The sequence below is a fragment of the Solanum verrucosum genome, unplaced genomic scaffold, assembly GCF_900185275.1.
Source record: "Solanum verrucosum unplaced genomic scaffold, falcon-dt-bn FXZP01000307.1, whole genome shotgun sequence".
Classification (NCBI taxonomy): Eukaryota; Viridiplantae; Streptophyta; class Magnoliopsida; order Solanales; family Solanaceae; genus Solanum; species Solanum verrucosum.
The window spans coordinates 2,273,067-2,300,855 of NW_026020264.1; the positions used below are offsets into that span (position 1 = coordinate 2,273,067).

Below are 27,789 nucleotides of genomic sequence, written 5' to 3' on the forward strand. Positions count from 1 at the left end.
AAAAATTTCTGGGATTGTATTACATATCAAGTGAACAAGAACATATGATATACATTGCGTGTTTGCTCGCTCTGGTGAGCCACAATACATTTTTCCTGACAAACAGATTTAATTTGTTTTCTGATAACTGAAATAAGAAGCCATCAATAGAGGCCGAAATTACAAACTATACATCCACGGGACATTTATTACGTTTCAAGTCGAGCATAACCAAATAACCAAATGGCCAGTAGCTGTCGCTCTCATAGTTTGGCTTGTTCTCGAATTTGTTCCTGTTCAAAGTATAATGAATTCAGAGAATGAAAGCAATAAGTATAATGAATTCAGAGAATGAAAGCAATTTCCTAGAGAAACCTAGTATAAAGCATGTGGAAATTCAATTGAAACACCCATAGCTTTTGGTTGGCATCTCACCTCTGTGACAAAGAAAGCATGGAACCCATAAGGAACTCTTTTTGGTAATTCAACAACTGCCACAGGCTCCATGGACATTGTTTTTGCATCAATTACATTCACAGCTGACTTTCTGCATAAAATTTCATAAGAGAATGGTTCAGTCAAGGTGATTCTGTTCTATATATCAGTTATAAACTTTGCATTTCCGTAAGCGCCTACGAACTAAGATAGGAATATAATTGACAGGTTAAGGGAAATATGGACATATGCCACTTTCAATTATATCTAAATAAAGTCCAAAGAATATTATAACTAAATAGTGAACACACTTCTCCTGTGCGCATTTTCCTAGCTATGCTCATATCAAAGTGGACAGGAAACAGACAATTGAGCATCATATGACCTTAAAAGCATGTAGCTTCGGTATATTTTGGTTGCAAACATTCTACACACACACACACACGATAGAGGTAAAATACATTATGCACTTTAAATGATGTGGGTTCAACTGTTGGACACATCAAGAGGTCTTAAACAACTCTCTGCCGCTCTTTCACTTTAAACAGTAGTACAAAAGAAGTTTTCCTTAACATTTGGAAGACCACCAATGCAGAATGGTCTTTAGTGATACTCATGATAATGCAAGAAAGAGAATGGAAGACAAGGTACCCAGTGTTCTCATCATGAACGAAGAATATCAAGTAGCCATCATCCTCTTCACATTCTGTACCAGGCTGACTAGGAACAAATACAGCCTCCGAACCAAATCTGCCAGGTCCTAGATCAAAGATACCTTGAACATTCCCTCCAACTTCAAGCTGTGATTTTCCAGTCTCTGGTTCAGCATGCAAATCAAATTTGATGACTCCAGTTACCTTAGCAATGCTGTTCAAAGTGGTTCCATACGCATAACGCTGCTTCCTAAATTTCAACAGAGTTACTATTATTATACCAACATAAGACAGAGGCCTACTGATAAAACTCTTCGTACACCAGATCAAGCAATGAACCAAAGAGGAACATAAATCTGATACACAACACCTAAACACTCATAAATAAAATTAGAAGCAAAATGGACAGACAATAAATGAAGGTGTTCATCACCCAGCATTTTAATTGGACAATGCTTATGCCATGTAGATTGGAAATTGCCAGATAATTTCAAAGATAGGAGAGCTGACCTGCCAGTGTAGTTCTCGTTGATCCTTGGAAAATCAACAGCAGACTCCGATAATTTCTTCTGTGAAGCTGCACCACTCTTCATGTTAAATCTCATTTCATATCTGTAAAAACAAAATCCTGATCAAGAACTGTGGCAGATATAAACAAGGTCAATTTGAACAATCATTGTCAGAGTCTCCTAACAGCTCATTGCAGAAATTCTCAAGCTTTTCTTTAACAGCTCCATTGACCATGTCTAGGTCTGGGTTCATAAGGCGGCAGGTAATCAACACGACTTCATCTCCCTCCTCCCAAGCATTGGCTGGTAAATAATCAAAATGATAACACCAGTAAATAAAAAAATAAAGACAGTAGAAAGTCAAGATATTGGGAGAATATTCTTCATGATTGAGTTAGTGAAGAGAACAATTATGGATACTGAGTAGAATATTTTCAGCGATTTTTCTTTCTTGATAGTAGGATATTTTCATTGCTTACGTTTTAGTTAAGAATCCTATTACTTGCAGAAAATTTCATTATTCTCTATGTTCTTAAAACCAATTCTAACAAAGTTTTCCCTCTCCTTGCTTCTTGAATGGCACTCGATCCCTTACAATCTTAGTAGAAGAATAAATAATTTTTGCTCACTATTGGCCGTCCTTACACTGCACCCAGCTAAAGTTTTTTATTGATCTTTTCTCTTTCTGATCATCCTAACGGCAGAACTTATTTATCACAACCCTTTTTGTGGCTACACACCTCTTTTTATTGACTGTTCCGGCATATCATAAATCACTAACTTTTTTTGGCTTTACTGTCTCTTCCCATCAATATTTTGATAATTATTCTGACAACTTTTCAAGAAAATCATTAAAGAGTTCAAAATCAATCAGATCTCCCCAAGTATGATTCAAATTTCAAACCTACTACCAATCGGTTAATCCTCAGTTTCTTCTTCTAGATAAATTTTGTAATACATTTCTTCTTCTTTTTTTTTGATGAAGTTTTCTTCTTCTTTTTTCATTATCCCTTTACTAACCAGAGTGTAGCATCGAGTTCCTTATCAAGACATTGAATTTTTCTGTCAATAATTTGAGAGAAGTCTTAATCTCTTCTTTTTTTCATGGTATATATATGACATAAACCCAAAAATCAAACTAAATACCCAATTGCTCTATACTTCTCAGTCATAGAATGTAGTCAAAGTACCCACGGTAAGTTCACCATATCCACTATGGAACCCACACCCACATCCATGTCGTGTCTACATGGGTGCCGCGGAGATTTTGAAGAGTCTGCAATATCGCTATTAAGCGCTACATGCATGTGAGACGTATTGGCTAGTTACCAGCTTTTCTGTTCAGGGTAGAGCTATCTTTAAACTTTTCAAGGAAGACAGACCACAAAGTTGCTTACCGTTGTGAAAAATGAAGCAATTAGGAAGCTCGAACCACCTGATTAGAGCCTCATTGTTTGCATATCGTGGAAGGACTCCAAATCGAGCTTTTTTAGTAGCATCAAAGGTAAAAGCCAGCTTATTATTTTTCACCATTTCCTGAATGGAAAATTCATAAAAAAGATATTTCACATGTGAAAGAATCTGATGATACAACCCAAAATCTTAATTCAATGGATGGAATAGCCCCAAAACATGCATATGAGCTCCCCCCCCCCCTCCCCCCCCCAAAAAAAAATAAAATAAAAAATAAATAAATAAACACACTGCCGAGTGTAGTACATGCAACCAATCATGAATTTATATTATGAAATATTTGGACAAACAGTTACCTACGGCGACTTTAAAAAAATAAACAGAAGTCAACAAACTAGAAACCTTTCTGCAGTTCTCTCCTATAGAACTCCAATATGGAGGTGGACTGACGTAACGAAACTTAACCTCTCTCATTGATTCAATTGTTGAGCAAGCTGTTTCATCTTTTAAAAGCTTAAGTTATTCCCATCAATAAAGGAAAACTGATAAACAATAGCAATCAATAAATTGTGAGCTATAGAAATTAGGAGTTCCATACCTTCGGACGAAAACACAAAGGAAGATCCATTATAATTGCATAATTTTCAGTAATAGCAAAATCATGCATCATGATAGGCTCTGGTATTGTTATTGGGACCGGGTCCTGCATAATTCCATCCTTTGATATAACCCTATAAGTGATGTAAGGTGGGGTGTGAGCGTATCCAAAGGTAAACATCTCACCTGCATGTAAAATTTCAAAGTCAAAACTCAAGAGTGTTCTACCTACACAATGACTGAGTAACTCATACTTCAAACTTGTACTAAAAGATCCAATTTTAGACCTTTTTCTCTCACTTCTGAATGCTGAATCTTGAACTAAGATTTAATCAGTCACACAGAAACTAAACATAAGCACATGAATGGTATCAGAGATAATATAGATTGACTGTCACTGGATAGTTAATGCAGAGATGGAAGTTGAAGTGAGGATCCTAATCTTGTGCCAACTTACATGGACAACTATATGAACCGATGGACTTACCAGCCTTGACCTTTACAAAGGGCGATGCTAAAACACCTCTCATTCTTTTTACTTTCAATGTGAAAACGAAAAAAATGCTCTCTTTCCAACTGCACTACAACCCAAAGGGAACCATGCTCCCATCTTAGGTTCACCACTCTAACCTCAACTCCAAAATCAGCTTGCCATGGAATTCAGTTGTGGAATTGATGTGACAAATTAGTACTGTGTTTGGAAGAAAATATAATTTTCCTTTTCTGTTTATTAAAATCAACATCACAACTAACAGATTAGCATGCCAGGCATTGATATCGGAGGAAGAGAAGTCAGCAAATGAGAAAAGAAGGCTGAACAGATGTCTTAACTAAAGGAGGTTATGCAGTTGCAAGATTGTACTTGTAGTTAAAATCATTAGAAGAATACATGTAATGGTACTTCTTGTATCAGAAATCATTTGGGTAGCAAACAATTTGAATTTACAGATAGTGACATGCAGAACTAGGATGATTTCTCCCTTACCAGTTACAGGATCAACTTTTGGATGGGCAGTGAAGGAATGAGTCAATCTTTTGTCATAATCCAGCATGCCAAGTGTTTGAAGATCTCCATCCTCTAGAACTTGAAGTGCATCTGTGTGGCGTACACTCAGTATCAAAGCAATAAAAATGCAATGTACCTATGATCTAAATCCTTGCAGGAAACTGTATTAACTTGTTCTCTGCCCTAGACAAGCAAAAACTTCAGATTACAATTTCACTATGTTTTTTTTAAAAAATAATTTAGAAGTCTCCATTGATCATTGCTGTGCAAAAAGTTGCAATTTGAGCTTGACATCCCAAACTTTGTAATCATGCAATTTCAAAGTTACAATTTCACTATGTAATCATGCAAGATACAAGGAAAAGGAATGGAGAAGGGGGAAAATAACATCTACCAAAGGCTTGCACATCAAAATCATAGATAGTTCATCTTTCTGAATTAACAGGGTCAAACAGAGAAGTGGCTTACAAGGTTTATCAGCCTCTGAAAGTGCCAACAGCTTCCCATGGTGATATACTAGAGCCGTATTAGCTGGACGAGGAAACAAATCTTACTTTCAGTTAGTAACTATCACATAGACTTAATAAATGTTGCTATGACTAAGGACATATTCCTTCCGTCATAACAAGTTATATCTGGAAAGACTTGTGAAGAGAAGATACATAGACTAACTAAAATTCCAGCCAACCAACCTGTGCTATTTCCATAGGAGATGTCCAATACTTTCAGCTTTGTTCTGAGCATTTGCATGTAAACTGTGAACAGACCAAACAGCCCTTTAAGATCTCCAACCTGCACATATAGCATATGCAAATGTTTTATAAAGCACAGCGTGTGATTGCATGATGCAGTAGTTCCATTGGTTCAGTACAGAAAATTTAAGGAAACTAACAGCAGAATGTACAATCCAATGGTGTGAAACAATTCCAGGTCATGAACACTAATAGGATGCCCCAATTCCTTTCCTCTAAATAACATGTTGATGCTGAGATCTATGACAAAGGTATGCCAGCAGATGTGTCATTTTAGCTTCTAGTTATCATAAACTTAAAGGAAAAAGGACACAATTTTCTTTCAGATAGGACATCTTCAGTGTAAGAATATCCTCCAGTTTGCTTGCTGAATTCAAGGAAACTTCTGTTTTTGCAAAATTGCTTCCTGCAACGTTCTTCAATTAGGGTTACCATCGTCCTTTTTGTAGTGTCAAATCTTTGAACTCTGTACATGACCACATTGAATAGGCTAGGAAGCAAGGGAATCTTCGCGTGAAAAAATAGAGAGGAGAGAGGGCTAGGTCAACATTATGGATAGTGTAGTGCAAGGACTGAATAGGAAGGATGCTCAATGAAGCGTTCAAGAGAAGAGTATAGACTGTTGAGCAGGGCCAGTCAATGCCTCAAATGCAAATATAAGTAACAGAATATTCTGACCTAGCTAGAAGACAAGAAACTGTGTCACATGGAACCTCAGCAGACAACTTTAGCAAAATATTCAGCACTAAATCCAAGCGGTGAGAGGCAACCCTTTCCACTAGATAATACTTTCTCCAGTAGAATGGTTTACTCTACAAGTTACTTATCGGACCTATGATCAACTATCAAAAAGTCATTGTTGCACAGTAGAATCACAAAGTCGGTATCCATCAACAAAGTGCCAATAAAACAGAAATTCTTCAGTCTTTCTACACTATGATCTTGATGTCATTTTTGAGAAATTCACCCTTTTCTACACTATCCAGTTTGGATGAGAAATCAGCAATGAAAATCACATGTAAAGATCAAAATTAAAGAGTTGGAATGTGAACAAGATAATTATGATGTCACAAGCTTAGCAAGAAAAGAGAATTCAGGCACACAAAATAGCTGAAACGGCACTCCACACTGCTGTAATTCCTGGAGCATAGTTTCAAAATGATGTTTTATCCTAAGGACAAACCATATTCAAACAAAATCATTCCTAGTTCCACAAAATAAATACAACAATACATAAAAAAAAAAACCACCCTTTCCGAATAGCATGCAAAAATTCCTACTTATTGAAGCATCCATAATCTGGCGAACTATTAAAAACAAAAAGAAAAAGGAAGAAAAGAAAAGTGTCCGTAGTTATGCGAAGTAGTTGATTAAAGCATCTATACATGTGTAGAAGTTTTAGTACAAGAAACTTCAATCATTATTATATTAAGCTTGATGGGAACAAAAATCTAGGGGTAAGGGGTCGTTTGGTAGAGAGTATAAAAATAATGCTCAATAGAGTGTATTAGTTATGCTTGCATTAGTAATGTTTGTATTAGTTATGCTTGCATTAGTTATGCATAGACTATTTCTTATGCATTGTTTGGTTTTGAGTATTAAAACTAGTATGCATTGTATAAAAATATTTATTTACAAAAATATCCTCCACAATTATGGTGGAAAAGATGTAAAAGTGCTTTTGAGGGGTAATCGGGTCTTTAACCGTGCTAATGCATGTATTAAATCCCTTTGCTACTAATACCTAGAAATTCATGGTATTAGTAATACCTTCCTCAATACACAATAGAGTGTATAACTAATGCAAGTATTAGTTATACATAACATGAAAAAATGTACCAAACAAGGGACTACTAATAGATATAGCTAATGCATGCATTATATTTTTTGAGACAAGGGTAACTTGCTAATGCATGTATTATTTTTCTTAATACACTACCAAACGACCCCTAAGAGTATAAAACAAATGCATACCTTCATAAACTTAGCTCCACCAAAGAACTCTTCTTGCTTTAGACGTGAAGTCCTCACATAACGTGAGACATACGTTGCTTTTCCATCTTTAATGCGCAAGCCATGAATCATGCTGAAATAAAGCTAAATGTTTGAGGTTACATTACTTCTTTTCACGTGAAAGTTATAAAAACGTGATACTTTTTGAGCTTCAGCACAAGTCATCTAAAAATTAAAGAAAAAGGTAACTGGAAAAACAAGAATAAAAATCACTTTGTCATAATAAACAGCAGCTGAATTATCAAATACAATTTGATCACATTTTGTGCAAAGTAAAAAGATTAGGCAGAAAAAAATAGTAATACTAATAATAACAGCAATAATAATAATAATAATAACAATTAATATTTTTTTACTATTGATAGTAGTAGTAGTAGTAATAATTAATAAAGGAGAAGAAAACAATTGTCGTTGCTGCTTTGCCTAAATTCTTATCTTGTTAGAGTCGGCTATACAAGTTTTCTCTTGATGGTTAAAGTCTGCTATACGAATCTTCACCATCCATTTCACTCTTCATTCTAATCTTCAACAACTTGGGGTTCTTTAACACTAGAGGTCCTCCACAATTCCACTAATATAACATCTCCAACTAAACTAAAAAACCTTGAACCTGATGTAAGCATACCATCGTGACAAACTTTTATCTTAACCAGTTAATATTGCTTATATGAATTTTTTGTTTCCATGTGTTCCTTTTTAGCGAAGTCTACGGGTTCCAGGAGCTATTATGTTCCGGGACAACTTTCTTACCTATGATTTAGGTATATCTTGTCCCCTTTTAACACCTTCGATCATCATACTTTCACTCTGGACAAATAAAAAGCCACTGATATGAATTGATTTACATAATTCACAAACTAAAATAGTCCTGATCCACCTCATAATATAATTCTTAACAAACAGCTCAGTATGTTTGCCGAGTAGGAGGAGAACTAAAAAAGAGTGAGAGAGAGGATGCCCCCGTAATTTGGAAACTTATTTTCTTGCCATCCTAATGTTCAATCCTTCTTCCCTGTTATCATCAAATCAATATTTATTTTCTTGTCAATCCTTCTTTTCCTGTCACCATAAAATTCAAAGATTCATACCCTTGCTATCCTAAATACTCAATCTTTCTTTTGTTGGAAAAATGGTATCAATCCTATGTAAGGTCTGTTTATGGAGACTCTATAAATGCTCGTTTGAATTGTTCAATTAAGAATAGGGTACAAGGGAAATTTTTTCAATGTAACAAAATACCAATTGAATTTCTCATTTAGTTTCTCTTCCAAACAGAAAGGTACTTTAGTTTCTGTTCCTACCAGAAAGGTAGCTTAGTCACATCATATGCAGAAATCTATTTGTTTAAACTGGGCACAACATAGATAGTTGGAAGTTGGAACAAATAAAAACTAGAGTTACTGAGGCGCTCGTTGCTTCTTTTTCAAAGTAACTAGGAAATAATTGATTTTGCTCCAAATTGCAAAGTCAAGATTGTAAAGGACATACCCATCCCCATCAAACCTGCATATAAATAGAGCATGGATTGGCATCAATGCAATTGGGAAACTCTGTTTTAAAAAAAAGTATGGGAAGAAGGAACTTGAAGGTCCTGAGGACAATATATATTTAGAATAAAAACTAACCAGTGATATCCAGCAACCGGAGCAAACTTTGGATTTGGACCAACTCTAACAAATTCACCATTAAGGCACTCCTGTAATTAAATATTCAAATTACTAAGCATCATTAGAGTCAAGTTGATGGCAAAAAGCATAGAATGTACAGCCTGAGCAGTAAATTCTACAATATTCCTTATGCTTTGAATCCTGGGAGAAACGAAAATAATGGTAAATAAATCTAGTCCTGCAGCTGAAAAATCAGTTCCAAAAAATGCAAACAAACAGTGAGATATAGGCCCGAGAGAAAAACCATTCACAATATCACAAACTGAACTTCAGTAAGGTATTTATCCCAAGCTGTTCTTACCCTTGCCCTGTCAACTATATGCTACATTGTTAATAGTATATGTTATCTTTAACCCCCAGGGAATTGGTTTAGTGGTACGAGCACAGTTTGAGATATGTGGGTTAGGCACATGTCATAGATTTGACCCTCTCACTAAGAAAAGCTTGGTAACAATGTCATCTCAAATTCTAGTCTCTTTTCTTTCTATTTTTTTTTCTATATATGGAAAGTTCAAAAATCATCATATAGTTCTCTCATAGGAAAAAGAACAAATATTAATTTATGTGGCACTGAAGCCCCTCAGAACCTTCTACACGGTCCCACTTGCTTGGGTCTGGGCATAGTTGTTGTTGGAATCTTCTACACAGTCCCTCACATCCTGAATAAGCTAAATGTATTCACATTTACAGGTTGCATACACTAAACTGTCAAGCAATCTGCTCTGAACATTATCACGTTGGCTTTAACCAGTTAATTACTGTATTATAGTTTTGGACATAAGATCTTGAAGATTCCATAGAAATCTTGCAGCAATATAAGCAAATGTTTCCTGCACCACGGATAATAGAAACAACTAGGAAGCCGCCTCCCTGATTTGTGGAATCACCTCTCTTTCCCATTAACAAAACAGCCCATACATTTTATGATAGTCAACAATTCGTAATCCACTGATAGAATAGAACTATAGCAAAGTTGTATGAGGTGAATACAAGCAAATTGTAAACTCTTAATTACAATACTTTAACCAAAAGAATTTAATTGGATAACTTCTTGTCACCAGAGTAATTAATACCCTTGAAAAATTCATATTATTACTATTCAGAAGTAACAAAACCATAATCCAATGGTAAATCTTATTACGAATTACCATTTTCATCAGAACCCAGAAGGATCAAATTAAATTTCACCCAACCATGCTGATCAACCACAACCTAATCTCGTATCAGATTAACACTCCTAAGCTTTTGGCTCTTTTTTTTTTTTTTCACTTCCTCATTCCCCCCCCCCTCTTGTTTTGATGATAGAAAAAAGATGAGCATCAAATTATTACCCCATACTAATGTCCTACTACCATTTCTCAAAATGAAGTTTGCAATATTATCAAGTTGTAGCCTCTGTCTAGATAAACAAAACCAAAATCTTCTTCTTTAAACACCCTACCCCTCTAACCAAAGAGTTTTAAGCCACACCCAATTTCAGCAAATATAACCCAAGGTTCACAAAACATCAAACTCTAATCAATAACATTAATAAATAAATAACCAATCTCCTATGGTTCACTTAGTTGAATGTTGACTTATTTACCTAGAGAACTAAGGATCAATTCTCACTTAAAACAATTGAGAAAATCTTAGTAGCGTAACTAAACTTTCACCTTGTAATTTCCTCCCCATTTCTCCTACCCCAATTGAACCCCGTCGTCGGTTGAACATACTCAGTAGTGTCCTATACTCATTCCTTACTCACTCAAATAGGAAAGTGGCTGGTGGAGGTGCGTGAAAGTTCACTGGCTCAGACATAAAAAAAATAAAAAATACTCAAGCAATCTCATGCAAGTGGAAAAAGGCAAAAGTAGAGATAAAAGAGAAGCAGTGAACTGACCGGAAGATGACCTTGTACAACAAGGTCATTAAGAGGAGGAGTTTCATCAGTAGGTGCAAAATTGCCTTGAAGATAGTGAAGTGGCTTAGAGGAATCGTGCATTAACTTGACGATTCCCCATTCCAACAAGTCTATGGCCTTGGCAGTTAATCCTTTTCGTGGCTTTGGGTTCACCACCACTACTCCTCCTTCAATTCTCTCTACTCCATCATCTTCTTTTCTCCCCATTTTTGATCGTTAGCTCTAATGATTTCTCTCGCTCTGGACTCTGAATATTACTATATATATTGATTGGACATTGGAGATTCCACCTTTGTTGATACCTTTCACAATTGACGGAGATGCCATGGACACGTTACTCTGTTTGTTTGTTTGTATTCGCCGGGCCTCTTCTGTTTTGTAGAGTTATTAATGGATTAATTACTTGAATAGATTCCTTTTAAAAAATAATTACTTATTTTAAACATATTTTTTAATTATTTTCATTTATAACAACTTCTTTATTTCTCTCTTTTCTCTGTCTCGATCTTTCTCCCTTCCTTTCTTTCTTTCTTTCTTTCTTTCTTTTTTTTTTCTTTCTGTTATTCATTCTCCCTTCCTTTTTTTTTGTTGCTCTTTCTCTCTTTTTTACTATTGCTCTTTTTCCTTTTTTTTCGTAGAGTAGTCAATGATTTTAGACTGAATAAAACTTGTATGAATAATTAATTAGACAAGTAATTTAATCGTAACAAATAAAGAGACATAAGAAACTGCAAAATGAATTAAACTTGAATTAAAAATGTATTACAAACATATTAAAGTTGAATTATTATAAGAGAATCAAACATGAATGCAAAATGTAGCAAACAAAAGAGCATTCTTTGATCTGCATATAAATTGAAAAAAACTTGTATCAATAATGAATTAAACAAGTAATCCAATCGTAACAAATCAACCAATTAATTGCAAAATGAATTAAACTTGTATTTAAAAGTGTATTACACAAATATTAAAGTTAAGTTAGAAGAGAGAATTAAGCATGAATAAAAACATGTAACTAATGAAAGACCAGACATTGACCTATTTAGTAAATTAAACTTGTATCAATAATGAATTAAACAAGTATCCAATAGTAACAAATAAATCAAAAAACTGCAAAATGAATTAAATTTGCATTAAAATTGTATTACACAGTATTAAAGTTGAATAAGAAGAGAGAATTAAGAATGAATGGAAAACGTAACTAACGAAAGACAAGACAATGATCTCTAGAGTTAATTAAACTTGTATCAATAATGAATTAAAGAAGTACTCCCTCCGTCCCTTTTTAGTTGTCCACTTTAGAAATGGCACACAGATTAAGGCAACAATGATTAGCACAGTGAAATTACAATTTTACCCTTATGACAACTTTTCACTTCAAAATTACAACCACTTATTTGAATTCAAGTGAAATAAATTGGAGGGAAACAACATACACTTTTACAATTTTCAAGAAGTGTAAATAAGGGTATAATAGGAAAAAATTTGTTGTCCTTTCTTGATTTGTCAAAATGGACAACTAAATAGGGACAACTAAAAAAGAAAATATGGACAAGTAAATAGGGACGAAGGGAGTATCCAATAGTACCAAATAAATAAAAAAAACTGCGAAATGAATTAAATTTGCATTAAAATTGTATTACATAGTATTAAAGTTGAATTAAAAGAGAGAATTAAGAATGAATGAAAAACGTAACTAACAAAAGACATGATAATGATCTATAAACTGAATTAAACTTATAAGTTATATCAATAATGAATTAAATAAGTATCCAATAGTAACAAATAAATAAAAAAACTTCAAAATGAATTAAATTTTAATTAAAATTGTATTACATAGTATTAAAGTTGAATTAGAAGAGAGAATTAAGAATGAATTGAAAACGTAACTAACGAAAGACAAGACAATGATCTATAAACTGAATTGAACATATATCATTATTCGTGAATAAAACATGTATTATATGTATCTTATAAATTATTTTGAATTATATAAGAAGATGATATATTTGAAATATGTATTATAAATTTATTGTTCATGATTTTAATTCAATTTTAATACAATTATGAAATAGAGCTAATTCAACTTTAATACAGTTGCAAGAAAATTCCAAACTCTTCGTCTTCTTCAAGTTTTAATTTGAATTTTCTCATAAAATCAATGCTAAAGTTAATGAATCTCCCTTAAATTAAGATATAAACTCCAAAATGTTATTTTCAATAATATGGAAGAACAACTTATACAAACGCATCACACTTTCGTAAAATCCAAATAATGAATTCAAAGCTTGAAGCTTTTTAATGGTCATCAATGGCTTGAAATCTCAATTTGCACACACGATTTTCAATTATTTGTAGGAACAACCTATCCAAAATAATCGCAAATGAAAGAGGAGTCAATGATTCGTAGACTGCATAAAACTTGTATCAATAATTAATTAGACAAGTAATCTAATCGTAACAAATGAAGAGACATAATAAACTGCCAAATGAATTAAATTTGAATTAAAAATGTATTACACACATATTAAAGTTGAATTAGAAGTGAATTAAACATGAATGCAAAATGTAGCAAACGAAAAAGCATTATTGTAAATTGAATAAAACTTGTATCAACAATGAATTAAACAAGTAATTCAATCATAACAAATCAACCAATAAATTGCAAAATGAATTAACTTGTATTAAAAGCGCATTACACAAATATTAAAGTTGAATTAGAAGAGAGAATTAAGCATGGATAAAAAAATGTAACTAATGAAACACATACAATGGTCTATAGAGTGAATTAAACTTATATCAATAATGAATTAAACAAGTAATCTAATAGTAACAAACAATAAACTACAAAATGAATTAAATTTGTGTTAAAAGTGTATTACATAATATTAAAGTTGAATTAGAAAAGAAAATTAGCAATGCAAAATGTAACTAACGAAAGACAAGACAATAATTTATAGACTGAATTAAACTTGTATTATTCATGAATAAAATATGTATTATATGTGTCTTATAAATTATTTTGGTTTGTATCTCGAACATTTGTAATATGTATTGTGCCTATGTTATAAATGTATAAATTTGTTACTTAAATTATTTTGGTTGATATCACTAAAAAAGGAGTGAAGTTTGTAATATGTATTATAAATGTATTGTTCATGATTTTAATACAATTATGAAACATATCTAATACAACTTTAATACAATTGCGATACAGTTCCATAAACTTCACCTTTTTCGAGTTTCAATCTAATATTTCTCCTAAAATCAATTATAAACTAAACCAAACCCTCTTAAAATTGAGATATAAACTCCAAACGACATTTTCAATTATTTGTACGAACTACCTATCCAAACTAATCACAAATTCGTAAAATTCAAATAATGAATTCAAAATTTGAAGCTTTATAATGACCATCAATGGTGAACTCTTGCTTCTGTAATTTTAGAGATTTAAAATTTCTGTTTAAAAACATGATTTTGTACAAATTTTCGGTCTTTCTATTCCTCTTTTCATCTTGTTTTTGGATAAAAATAGTGAAATATGGGAAAAAACTGATTTGAGGATAGTTATTTAAATGAAAATTTCAAAGAAGAAGAAGAAGAAAAAAAAAGGAAGAAAAATAGTGTCAAAGAAAGAGACGAAGAAGCAGAAGAGTAAAAAGAAGAAGAGGAAAAAGGGCTGAGAAAGAGGCAAAGACTGTACAATTTTCTTAATTCCAAAAAAATGTTATATTTAGTTAGAAAAATTATGTTGCCATAGATGGTAAATATTTTTATAACATAGCATATTTATGTGATTTACCCTTATTTAATCAATAAATTAATATTTGTTAATTTAAAGAGGGTTTTAATTTGGAAATGAAGTGTCAAGGAATTAAAATAAATTTATCTGTGTAAATGATATTTATGAATTTGAGGTCATGCTTAATGATTTCAATTTCCGCAATAAAATGGATTTCAATAACCTTTTTAGTTACCTGACTAAAAAATGATACATTTTCAAAGGTCTAGAGATTAATGGATATCAACGGAGAAAACAATGTTGATGATGAGGTTGGAAACAATACAATACTTTTAGAATTAGCGTTGTAAGGAAACACTTATTGTGTCTAGAACTCTTTATATTTTTTTTGGTAAAGTTCAAGAAGACAATACTAGAACTTTTGGATGTAATAAGAAAAGATTGAGATGAACTTTATCTAGATTTAAATGTTAACAAAAACAAAAGAACTAGAATCATATTTTACTAAACTGTCTTAGATATTTTTGTAATTTTAAAAAAATATTAATTTATAATATTAATGAGACTGACTATGTAAAAATGTATTATATTATTATCTTATTAAAATCTATGATTTTTTTTTTACTAACCAAGTCGGAATAAATAAAAATCTTATCTTATTTATTAATTTACCAATATTAATTAAGAAAGATTTTGCTATATTTAGTAATCTGAACTAGCGGCCTTAACATTTTTTGTTTCAACAACAATAACATACTCCATAAGTCTCGTAAGTGGACTAGGGTAGAGTATGGACAAATTTTAAATCTATACTTGATTAGGTAGAGCTGTAGAGAGGTTAATTTTCAAGAGATGCATGATATTTTGTTTTATGTTTGTTATTTTTTTTTTCACTTTATGTGATGTGATTTAATTTAAGACAATTTTAAAAAGAACTAAACTTTTGAAATTGTAATTTAAAATAAATTATAAATGTTTGTGTGGTTGTAAATCATTTCATTAGGAATAACATAAGAATTTTAAAGTTAAGTTGTTACAAATATAAATGTGTAATTCCTTTTGGATTGACTAAAAGAAAAATACTTCATCTAAATTGAAATAAAGGGAATATATATTATTTGGTAATTTCGACTAATTGTTTAACATTTTGTTCAACATTTTTCATAAGTGAGCTCTGGAGGAGTAAAGTATGGACACACTTTATATCTACACCTTATTAGGTAGAGAAACTATCTTCCAAAAACGCATAATACTTTGTTTCATGTTTATTATATACTCTATTATTTAATAGTCTCAACTAGTTGCCAACTCTTCATTTCAATAATAACATACTCAATATAATTTTATGAGTGGGGTATATAGAGCATATAGTGTAGACAAATTTTACCTCTGTCTTGTTAAGTAGAGATGTTATCGAACAATGCCAATATATTGTTTGGAAATCTACTACTAGTCCTTCTTCAATTTATGTGACACTTTCCTTTTTAATTGTTTCAAAGAGGATATTATTTTTCATAATTATAAATAATTTAAATTAAAAATTCTTGTTTATGCTTAATAAAACTTCTTATACCCACACAAATATTTGAGGTTAAACCACAATTTCTATTTTTTAAATTGTATCAACTCAAATATTTAATTGTATTGTACTGTGTTATTTCGAGAAGTATAATATTTGAATAAATTGTATTATTTTATACCATTAAAAAGTATCACGTATTAACAATTTAAAAGATAAACATACACAAACATTTAGGCGGACACGAGCATTTGGACATAAAAAAAATTGATAAATAAAAAAACTTGACATTTGAAAAAAGAAAAGTTTAAAAAAGATATTTAAAAATTAAGTATGTTTAAACAAGCTAAAAACTTATAAGAAATTCAAGCTTTGTTAATAAAAAAAGACACTTGATAAGCTAATCAAAACTAACTTGAAACTTATCTTCATTTTATTTATTTTTTCAAAAATCAGTACAATGGTAATAACTAAAAACTACTTAAAAATTTTCTTTTGGAAAAAAGCAAAAAATATGTACGACCAAACAGAATATTCTATATTAGAAGAGCACAAAGTTATTACTAAAGCATAATTAGAGAAGATCTATGTTTTGCATGATAAACATCTAAAAAAAAGATTTAGAAGTGTAATGTGGAGGGAACCTTTTTTGATCATGAAATAAAATATAATATTGCTCAACCTTTTTATTTAAATTTTCATTATTAATTATAGAAGCAAACATAGAAGAGTCATTTCCAAAGAAGAAGTTAAATCCTCCATACATAATAGATAGAGTTACAATATATATCACAGAATAATATTGAAAATGCCAACTGAAAACAGAGTTGCATGTTGTAAGCACACTGACTTGCTGATCCATTCTTCACAAATATCTCTCACATTTTGGCTTGTTCTTGAATTTGTTCCTGTACAGAGGACGATGAATCGCGAGAATGAGTCCAAGTTTAAACCAAAATGTTAAAAGAGAGAAACAGCAAATTGCAACTCTACAGGAACTGTCACAGGTTCAGAAAATAACAAGAAAATGTTATGTTAACTCACCTCTGTGACAAAGAAGGCATGGAATCCATATGGAACTCTTTTGGGTAATTCAACAACTGCCACAGGTTCAGCTGACATTGTTTTCGCATCAAATACATTCACTGAGGACTTTCTGCATAATGTACACCAGAGGATTGGTCAGAGAAAATTTTCAAGTTTCTAGCATAAAATAGTGAACACGATTCTACGTCTGAAAGGGAAGGCATTAATTACATTGGTCATTCACTTATCTAGGACTAGGATTTTATTCAACTAAGAGTTCTCTTTTTGGAGTATTTGTATCTTGAGGAAATTCAAGGATGATAGAGAGCCATTTTAGGTTTATGCACAGTAGATATGTAGTAGGGGCAATACTTTTGCTTAGAAAACTGATGAAAATTAATATGTAGAGGAAGATGGATCGCTACATGGTATTCAATGACTATGAAAAAGAATATGATAAGTGGTGTGGAGAAGGAAAAAATCTATATCAAATATATAAGTGTTGATAAAAGACATGTAGGAGCTGTCACAAGTGTGAGAAGAGGAATTACAAAGGAGTATTCTACAACCGTGAGTTCATGTACCTTAGTCGTAAACGAACTAATAGTGACATGATAAGGTTCTATGGTGTATGGGATTTGTAGATGCTATCATGTTAATTGACAAAGCTTCTAACTGATTTAACCAAAAGTTTTATCTTTGGACAAATATTCTAGAGAGTAAAACCAGGTTTTAGGATGATTAGAGTTGGACAAAATATATGCACTAAAAGTTAACTCTCCATAACAAGTACAAAGAAAGGTGAACTGAGATTGAGCAGGATTGTGATACATAACTGGTGACAATTTAGACATCTAGAATCAGTCTTCAAGGAGAATGAAATAATAGATGAAGATATATCCCGTAGAATTAAATTGGATGTGCACTAGAGGCTAAGCATTATAGGAGATACCTAACAAATTGAAAGGAAATTCCTTTAAACACTTGTGAGACTAACAATTTAATAATATGAAGTGAATGTTGAAGCTCTAATGCCCAATAACAATATATCTACAAGAAAAATGTTGCAGAAATGTGGATGTTAAGATAAAGAGTACTAAAAGTTATCAAATTGTTAAAAAAGGTGCAAACCGCAATATATAGAATGGTTTCGACATATCCTATATAGGCCTCCAAGAGCACAAATTTGTAGGTGCGACACTATGGTAATTGAAGGCACTAAAAGGGACGAGGTAGAAGTAAAATTTCATGGAAGGAAACTGACTTAGAAGACCTATGTTGGAATCAGTCTTTTTTTTTTTTTTAGTTTGGAAGGTAGCTTATGTAAAAGCAATTGTTTATAGGGTGCCTAATCAAAAAATGCCAAGGAACAGAATTTTAGATATTGCTACTAATAGAACACAATGGAAGTAAAACCCATATAACAGATACAAATAAGTCAGGATTAAGGCTTAGTGTTGCTATATTATATTAAGTCTGAGTAGGAAAGTATGTGAGATTTTAAGGACCATCTCATTCTAGAGAACCCATAATTGCCTTGAAAGACAAATGACTTGCCAATTTTACAATAGAAGTGGATCCAAATAGAGAGGAATATACACATGACTCTTAAATTAACTAGTTTGAGATTGCAGTGTGTTTCAGCAGGAGGTTGTCTAACAGGGCATCTTAAAGTTTTTTTTGGACATGCCACAATCCTCAAATCATAATTGAGAGGCAAGTTGTATAATTATGCTCTTTTACTTATTACTAGGCTTGAAGCAGAAAACACTTAGATGAAATCCACATCCCTTTCCCACTTTGGTTTGCTTTAAAAAAGTAAATTCAACTTAAAGACAGTCAATGTCACATCTTTTGGTCACACAGAGAAAAGGTCCAAGTTATAATATGTGTGTTTAGTATATGCAATGCAAGCGAGTGGTAGAGGAGTACCCAGTGTTCTCATCATGTACAAACAATATCAAGTAGCCGTCGTCCTCTTCACATTCTGTCCCAGGCTGACGGGGAACAAATACTGCCTCTGAGCCAAATCTCCCAGGTCCAAGGTCGCAAATTCCAGGAACATTTCCGCCGACTTCAAGCTTTGTTTTTCCAGTCTCTGGTTCCGCATGCAAATCAAATTTGACAATTCCTGTGATCTTGTGAATGTTGTTTAAAATGGTTCCATATACATAGCGTTGCTTCCTAAATTTTGTAAAAGTCAGTATCATCACAATGACATAAGGAATGAAAATGAGATGATCAAATCGCTAAAATTAAGGCACATAAGGAATGAAAATGAGATGATCAAAATACTAAAGTTAAGGCAAGCAATCTCACAACGCTGTGAATAAAAGACGAAGCAAGAGAGACAGCCAGCAGATGAAGGTGTTCCTAACTTCCTATGCAGCATTTTAACAGCCATTATTCCACATTCTGGATATTTTACGTAGTGCAGGAATTTAAGAATTAAAATGAAAATCTTGTAATAGCTGACCTTCCAGTGTAGTTCTCGTTGATCCGTGGAAAATCAACAGCAGCCTCTGACAGTTTCTTCTGTGATGCTACACCATTCTTCATATTGAACCTCATCTCATACCTGACAATTAAGACTAAAATCAAGATACTTGGAAGATCTGAAAATCAATTAAGATCATCAGGCTAGAGTTTCCCCACAACTCATTTGTGAAACCGTCACGCTGTTCTTCTTTTTCAGTTCCATTAATCGCGTCTAGATCTGGATTCTGCAGGCGGGAAGTGATCAAGACCACGTCATCTCCCTCCTCCCAAGCATTGGCTGGTAAAGCAATGAAATAAAACTCAGTTTGGATCGGTTAGTAAGACTTAAGGCATTTATATCTTGAGATTCGTTGAAGTTTATGAATGGTGGTGTCCGATAAGAGGATAAACATTTTTGGGTTTTTGCAGTCTTTAATAGAAGTCACTCAAATTAAGGTAGTCGTTATGTCCAACAAGACGATCTGAGAAGTGCAAATCATCTACATTGGTTCCAAAGAGTATCCATCTCTTCAAATTTGTATAAAAGTATATCAGGAAGCAGGTTCAATGAAGTTGATAGCTGTTTTCTCAGTTGGTTGGTAGAAATCTGTTTTTTTTTGTGCTGCATAGACCTAGCATGAGGCTTTCAAGATATCCACCTTACTGTTTGCACTCACTCTATTTCGATAGAAAAAGGAAGAAATTACTGGGAGTTGAAGAGTAAGAAAAGGTTTTCTCTTTTGTGCAGCATAGACCTAGCATGAGGCTTTTCAAGATATCCACCCACTAATTAGTGCCCCGGAGCTCACACGGAAATATGTCAAGATCATACATCAGGACGAGAGACCATCTACAATCTCGTTGAATCCCCTTCTTTCCTTCAGTTTGTTACTTTATCAAAGAGGAAGTTTCTATGAAGGTACTCAGACTCCTTTTCCGCCAAAGGAATCATTTAAAAACTTACTTGAGTAACTTCTTTCAGGAGCACAGTTGTATGCAGATAAATCCAATCCTTTAAATGTTTCACTTATACTGTAAGTAGCTTATGGGTTAGTCCTCAACTTTCTTGAGCGATTATCCACAAATTATAATTTCACATGTGTCATCCCAAGTCCACAGTTTTATCTAAGGTAAATGTAGCCACATGCCAGTTTGAGTGAAGTGAAGTAAGTTATTCAAGCATTATCTCAGTTGGCAAGTAAACACTCCAAATTTAAGAGTGCATATCTAGACACGTGCATTTTTTTAGTTAGAGTGTTTACTGGCCAAGTTTGAGTGTCTGTTTATGCATTACGCCTAATGTTTACCATCCAACAGCTTAGGAAAACTGGAAAATATTTGCAGAAGAAGTAAAGGACAAAATGTAAAATGTCACTGAAAATAAACCTGCTCTACGTGATAATTATTTTCTGTAACCAGCTTAATGGAGATATTTCTTAAGAGGATTACCAATTGAAGTGAACTATTATACACTGACATCTACCTCTTGGCTAGAGTTCTATTCTATTTTCCCATCAAGGGACATGAACTTCCGAATTTCAGATATAAAAACCAAAGGAATTTCAAATTCTAAAACTTCATACCATTGTGGAATATGAGGCAATTAGGAAGCTCGAACCACTTGATTAGGGCTTCGTTCTTTGCGTAGCGTGGAAAAACTCCAAAACGAGCCTTCTTTGTGGGGTCAAAGCTGTATACCAGCTGTTTATTTGTCACCATTTCCTAAAAAATACATAGCAGCTCATTAATCATCTGAACTCACTTTCATTATTGATTTTGAAAACAAGCATGAGGGAACTTTCAAGCGGTTGATTGAGCCAAGCAATTTAACTGTCAATCATCTGGCAAGGCAGCAAGTGTAAACATGTAGACAACATGTTGTTAACTTCCTTGTGCATATGGATAGCACATCCCAAAGTTCATTGGACGAATACTGGACTTGAAGGAACCATAGATTATTCGTTAGGCACTTGAAGAAGAGTTGAATACCCAAGTCTATTGCATTCACATTCAACTTTACATCATCCAACAGTAAAAAAGAAAAACATTCATTATTTCACATTTAATGTCTAATTTTCCAAGTTTGGCTTTATCCAATCGATCTCCACATCATAGACTGCAATGTATTATTCTTTTACAACATAGATAAGTCATAAGAGTATAATTTGAGGGAGACACATCCACACTCTTTAGAAGCAAAATGAATAAATAAGAAGTCAGTTGATTCGAAAATGGCTCACTGATCTTAGATTAATAAGCATTTCAAACATCCAGTCACATAATTGTACTTTGTCCACCAGAATTTACTTACAATCCCAACAAATTCAAAATCATTTAGCCCCATTTCTCCATAACTTTACATTACCCCTTTGCTTATAAGACAACGATATTGTCTCCAAGCACTCAAACTTATAAAGAAGATGATGCTACTTCACTGTTTTGGTTTTGATGTGTCGTCTAAAGACCGTGCATCAGTTTTACACACTTCAATTATCTCGAATGCATCTTCTAGAACACTCCAATAAGGCAACAATTTGAAACTTCCTTCTACAAGTTCCATGTTCAAGATAAAGACCGAAAACGGAGTTCCAAACTAAAGAGCCAAAATAGCTGATGACTCAAAGAGGAAAGGAAAACCTTTTATACAAGACAGAAATCCCTCTTTAAGAATAGCTTCTGTTATAGTCATCAGGAGAGGAAATCCAAAACTCTTCAAAGAATAAATTAATTGATTTTTTTTTTTTTTTGAAAAGGAGGCATACCTTTGGTCTGAAGTACATCGGAAGATCCATCATAATTGCATAATTTTCAGTAATAGCAAAATCGTGCATCATAACAGATGCTGGTATCGTTATTGGAACTGGATCTTGCATGACACCATCCTTGGATATGACTCTATATGTAGCGAAAGGTGGTGTCGGCGAATAGCCAAAAGTAAACATTTCCCCTGTATGCAAATATTTTCAAATCAAGCTTTGTATTTGCAAAGCAATATACGATATAATAAATCATCATAGATTTTACTCCCCAGCTTTACTTTAGATCCATATTTGGCTTTTGTTGTACATTTGAACAAAATGCACCCTCGATACCTAAGTTCTTTCCCGAATAAAGGCTACCTAACTTGAATTGAGTCAAAATCAGTTCCAAAATTCTTGTCATCTCCACTACTAATTAGTTAAGTGTACTTTCATAATATGGTAGTAGATATAAACAAAAAATTTCAAAGGTTTTTATATTTCCATTTGAGTAATGACCTATATGGAAATCAGGACGTTCGGGTCTGAAATGAGAGGAGAACCCTGTTCATTTAAGAAACAATTTGGAGGATTTTGCAACTAAAGGAAAGGATACAAGGAAGTGCTGGGCTTATAGCCACAGTATGAATATTCCTTTCTAATAGTTTAGGTAGCATTCTTTATGAACAAAGGACGGGAACCAATAAAGCATGTCACATTTATTAATTTTATTTCCATAATTAGTAGTAGATTCACATGACTGTTCTCTTACCAGTTACAGGGTCAACCTTCGGGTGAGCGGTAAAGGAATGTTGCAACCTTTTATCGTAATCCATCATGCCAAGAGTTTGCAGATCTCCATCCTCCAGAACTTTAACTACATCTGTGAACAGACTTTTCATTTTGTCAATATGAGAAGGAATGAAACAGTATACCAAAAATTGGGTCCTTCAGTTTCACACGGTCACAAACTTCAACAACAAATAGCAATCTTACTAAAAATCAGTCAAATCACTGTTTGGGGGACTTGAATACATGTTAAATCATCTCCGGGAATTAAAAAGTTATAGTCTTAATGTAACACCTCGCAAAATCTATGCTTAAGATCCGAACCATTCGTTGTAAGCGTATCAGCTTGGACCGATGTACTACTTGTTCATGTGTGTTAAGGTCTATTACCAAGTGTAGGAAGTGTATCGGATGTGGTTTAGGGTCATAAGGGACCTCAAGCACTAAGTCGAGTTCATAGCTTCTCTATCGGCTAAGTTTTCGTGTGAGTTCATGCAAGAGTCAACTTCAAACGACCATATCTCTTAGCATATTAAGAGTTAGGTGGCCCATGACCTATCAAATTAAATATCTATGAGTGTTCTTTCCAAAGCCACCATGTTTGCATCAATCCGAGTTCGGAGTAAAAAGCTATGACCGTTTTACTAGAGACACTTCCAGCAGAGATTTCAGGAACTGATTATACGGGTCCAATCTTCAAACTACGTTCTGTAGTTTGAGCTTGTAAAATGAACTTATACAGCTGATTTTTCAACCTGCTTTTCACGGATTCTACCATGGGTCATAAACCAATATATGGGTCGTAAATTAGGCTCGTACAATGAACTTCTGAGACTTAAAATTTTAGCGTGAATTCCACGGATGGGATCTAGTGCCCGTAGATCAAACCCCGCGGAATGTTCTGACGACTTTTCAGTTAAGATTGTTTTGGTCTTTTCCCACTATTTTAACTCCTAAACCACGATGTTTTAGCATATCCTAAGTGGAGTTAAGGGGAATTTAGTCGACTAAACATCCTCATTCACGCCTAACACTTAGAATCATTATAACAATATGTTCTAAGTTCTCTCAAGCAAGAACTAGGATTCTTCACCTTCAAGCTTCAGTTCAAGGATTCAAGCTAGGGTTTTCCATTCTAGGTAAGTGGGATCCCATCAATGGTTATCCTTTCACCCATTGAGTCCCAAAGTAAGCCTAGTTCTTCCGTTAGTGATTTTTACAGAAGTTAGGGTTCTTGTGAAAAGCATGATGTTCACTATATTTTTTTGTTCTTCTTCATGAATAGCTTGATTATGTGTTTTCACCTAAAATTCAGTACTTCTAAATAGTATTTTCATGAACCCTTAGGATATAGGTATTTCATGTCTCGGAACTATGTTATTTTAGGCTGCATGTTTGAGATTATCAGTTTTTCACGATTAAAGATTCTTTCAAATAAAGTGTCTACTAGTTATTATTAGTTTATTAGAAATCATGAGCTTCTCATATTATCAATTGTATCAGCATTATTCAGTATTATCAGAATATTAGTATTGTTAGTCTATCAACATACATTCAGTTGGGAGTATTACTTCGGACCGAGTGAACATAGAGATGAAGGTTCACCCGCCAGTTTAAGACTGAGATCTTTAGTAGAAATCCCTAAGTCTCAAAATTACGTGCCACCGTAGGATCACAAGGGTCACCCGTTAGACTAGGATTGACGCTTGGTACCACATTAACTCAAATCAGCTTTTATACCCTGACAAGGTATATTGGGCATTTTTTATGGAGATTATACATAGAACTCCATGTTTAGCTCACATGATTTTATATCGGTTATTAGTATCTCCTACAATTCAGTCAGATATTATTTCAGTTTCAATATTTGTCAGACGCATGTTTTACTACTTGGTCATTGCATCATTTCATGTATTTCAGTTTCATGTTTAGTTTAGTATCTCGGATTTATTCTTTTCAGTGTTCAGTTTACTAGATTATGATGCATGTCTCACATACTCAGTACATTCAAAGTACTGACCACATACATTCTTACGCTATGTAGTTATAAGATAGGTTCAGATGTCAGTATCCAGCTCGCGGTTAGTACGATTTTTTATCAGCTCAGCAACAGAGATTTGTGAGTCCTCATCTCTCAAGGACAACCCTTATATTATTTATTAAGTATTGCAGTTTTCAGACAGTTAAAGTTAGCTGGGGTCTTGTCCCAGCAACTCATCTTAATAGAGGTTTTCAGACAGTCAGATAGTAGCTTCAGCTTATGTTTTATTCAGATATTCCATTTAGTGTTTTGGATTTAATAAACTATTCATATTAAACTTCTGCATCAGTTATCTTCAGTTGTTAATAATTTAAATCTCAGAGTCATGCTAGACCATGAGTTAGCTTGGGATCACTTGTGGCTCTAAACACGGTGTTACGACTAGGGGTCGTCTCGGGTTGTGACACTTACAGAATAAACGAAAGAAAGTAATTAACTATAAGATATCAAAGAACCTTAACAACATATTCAGGCTAGCAAGCATTTAGATGATAGACAGCTTAAGTTTTTCAGTCAATAGATCAAATGGAGAAGTGACTTACATGGTTTATCACCCTCATGAAGAGCCAAAAGCTTCCCGTGGTGATATATCATAGCTGTATTAGCTGAAAAAAGGTGAAATTTTTTTGTTTCCTCTTTATAAGTCTCGCAAAGGTATACAAAACACGCGTATATGCATATCATTCTCAAGACATTTAGTTCCTATAACAAAAAACTTGTTGCAAAGGTACCATCAAGATAAAAACATCATACATCCTCAAACCTTTCTGTCCTACCTGTGCCACTTCCATAGGAAATGTCCAAAACTTTCAGCTTTTGCCTGAGCATGTAAATGCATACTGAGAACAACCCAAACAGCCCTTTAAGATCTCCAATCTGCAAATAGAATAGTAAAGACTAAATAATATACAAAGAAATGGCTCCTTGATACAGTAATGCCATCAAGTTGAGGACATCAAAATTAATGGCTTAACATTGAATAAGAATGCATCCAATATCATAAAGTAGCTAGCTATGAGGTGAATCTGGGTAAGTGATTGGATATTCAGAACCATTTTGTAATGTTTTACCACTCATAACAACAGGTTCAATTAAGAACAAGTAGACCAAGAAATATGAGTAGGTCATTTAAGTGGAAAACCATTTTGATTGCAAAATTACCATAGTACTAATCAATGTTGTCAAAGGTGCGCTAAAGCGAGGCTCAAAATATGTTGAGCGCTTCTCAGGCTCTAAGACAAACTTTTCCTTGCGAATGAGGGATCTTTGGTTAGGGGACACTAAACAATTGACATTTCATTTTATCGTAAAAAAATTCAATTTCTTTGTCCGTATATTTGTTATTCATGCTTATAATTAATAGTCTTGGACTAAACATGTAAAAAAAAATAAAAAATTCTCCATACATAAATCATGTGGGATGATTATAAAACTCAACAGAAACCATTGAGAACTTTAAGATTATTTGTTATCTCACATTCAGAACAAAGAATTGGAGACAAATAATTAACATGGGGAGGTTAAATCTACCAGGAAACAGGAGCAACAAAATGCGATAATCTCGAGGTCCTAGTAAGGTACCAGATAACAAAGATTAGCCAAATAAAAATGCGATAAAATAATTGTATAGTACAGGACTGGAGACTGGCAAAGCATTATTTTTGCTGAATGTGTGCCAGAAATAAAGGAAAAAGTAGATGACCACACTCAAACCAAAGCATTGTTTACCACAGGAAACTGAGGTCTTCCTTTTTCTTTTTTTTTTTTCCCTTCATTTCCTTACTTTTGGTAATGATCGTTATATAATAAGATGAGGATAGCAGAGCATGTCATACAACAACAGAACATCACATGTTAATATTCCAAATACTTAGTGAACGATTTATGCTAGTGTTCTAGACAAAGAATCCTTTATGTGAGAACATGCTCAATGACTTCTTAAAAAAAAAAACAGACAGAAGATCACATTAAGTTTAAAAAACTTCAAATATTTATTGTTTAAAGTTCCATAGAATAAAAGATTGACAAGACAAAGAAATCTGAGAGTAAGAACTTTAAAATAATTGTTCACCTTCATAAACTTAGCTCCTCCAAAGAACTCTTCTTGCTTAAGACGTGATGTCCTCACAAAACATGAGACATATGTTGCTTTTCCATCCTTAATTTGCAAGCCATGAATCATACTGAAGGAAAATCAAAGTTAATCAAGGTAGCAGTTCTCTCTGATGTCAGACAATATAATGAGGATTTTTACCTTCACATATGCTCCTCTACATATCAAAAGCAACATAAAACATAGAAATGTAGATACACCAAATGAATTTTGTTGTCATTGTTAAAAGGCAAATAAGAAAAGTGAACTAATAAAGCATGACTGATCACTTAGTGCTGCATCATAAGACAATTAACAAAATAAATCGTTTGTATTGTATGCAGTCTCTTAACTAACAGACAGTAGATAGTCAGGAAAATGAACAAAGTTGGCTCTGATATTGAGAAATGTCCTAATCATCAATTATTTTTACT

General features: G+C 33.2%; 2 protein-coding genes across 3 annotated transcripts in view; both read right to left on the reverse strand.

Moving 5' to 3' along the window:
- On the reverse strand, positions 1-27,479 carry LOC125833638 (carotenoid 9,10(9',10')-cleavage dioxygenase 1-like). 2 transcript variants are annotated; one of them, XM_049512805.1, is made up of 14 exons: positions 10,907-11,300; positions 8,983-9,053; positions 8,846-8,860; positions 7,319-7,430; positions 5,285-5,384; positions 5,061-5,123; positions 4,572-4,682; positions 3,588-3,772; positions 2,974-3,112; positions 1,762-1,879; positions 1,578-1,679; positions 1,066-1,317; positions 415-526; positions 1-272 (listed from the first exon to the last, which is right to left on the reverse strand). In XM_049512805.1, the coding sequence occupies exons 1-14, from the start codon at positions 11,132-11,134 to the stop codon at positions 243-245; spliced, it is 1,638 nt and encodes a 545-aa protein (XP_049368762.1). In that variant the 5' UTR covers positions 11,135-11,300; the 3' UTR covers positions 1-242. The 2 variants fall into 2 exon arrangements, with proteins under 2 accessions (XP_049368762.1, XP_049368763.1); XM_049512806.1 differs by lacking the exons at positions 7,319-7,430; positions 8,846-8,860; positions 8,983-9,053; positions 10,907-11,300 and adding an exon at positions 27,335-27,479.
- Positions 17,054-27,789, reverse strand: part of LOC125833637 (carotenoid 9,10(9',10')-cleavage dioxygenase 1-like) — a 40,220-nt gene continuing 29,484 nt past the window's right edge. Inside the window, exons 10-14 of the mRNA XM_049512802.1 lie at positions 19,873-19,993; positions 19,694-19,795; positions 19,150-19,401; positions 17,236-17,347; positions 17,054-17,099 (exon numbers count right to left, since the gene is read on the reverse strand). Of these exons, the coding sequence (XP_049368759.1) occupies positions 17,070-17,099; positions 17,236-17,347; positions 19,150-19,401; positions 19,694-19,795; positions 19,873-19,993 (617 nt within the window). The 3' untranslated portion in view covers positions 17,054-17,069. The remainder of the gene's footprint in view (positions 17,100-17,235; positions 17,348-19,149; positions 19,402-19,693; positions 19,796-19,872; positions 19,994-27,789) is intronic.

Coding starts and splice junctions, on each gene's coding strand:
- LOC125833638 (XM_049512805.1), bottom strand. CDS start 11,134: ATGGGGAGAAAAGAAGATGATGGAGTAGAGAGAATTGAAGGAGGAGTA. Junction 1,318..1,577: donor AACGAGAACTACACTGGCAG/GTCAGCTCTCCT, acceptor GTTGAAATTTAG/GAAGCAGCGTTATGCGTATG. Junction 273..414: donor ATGCTTTCTTTGTCACAGAG/GTGAGATGCCAA, acceptor TACTTTGAACAG/GAACAAATTCGAGAACAAGC.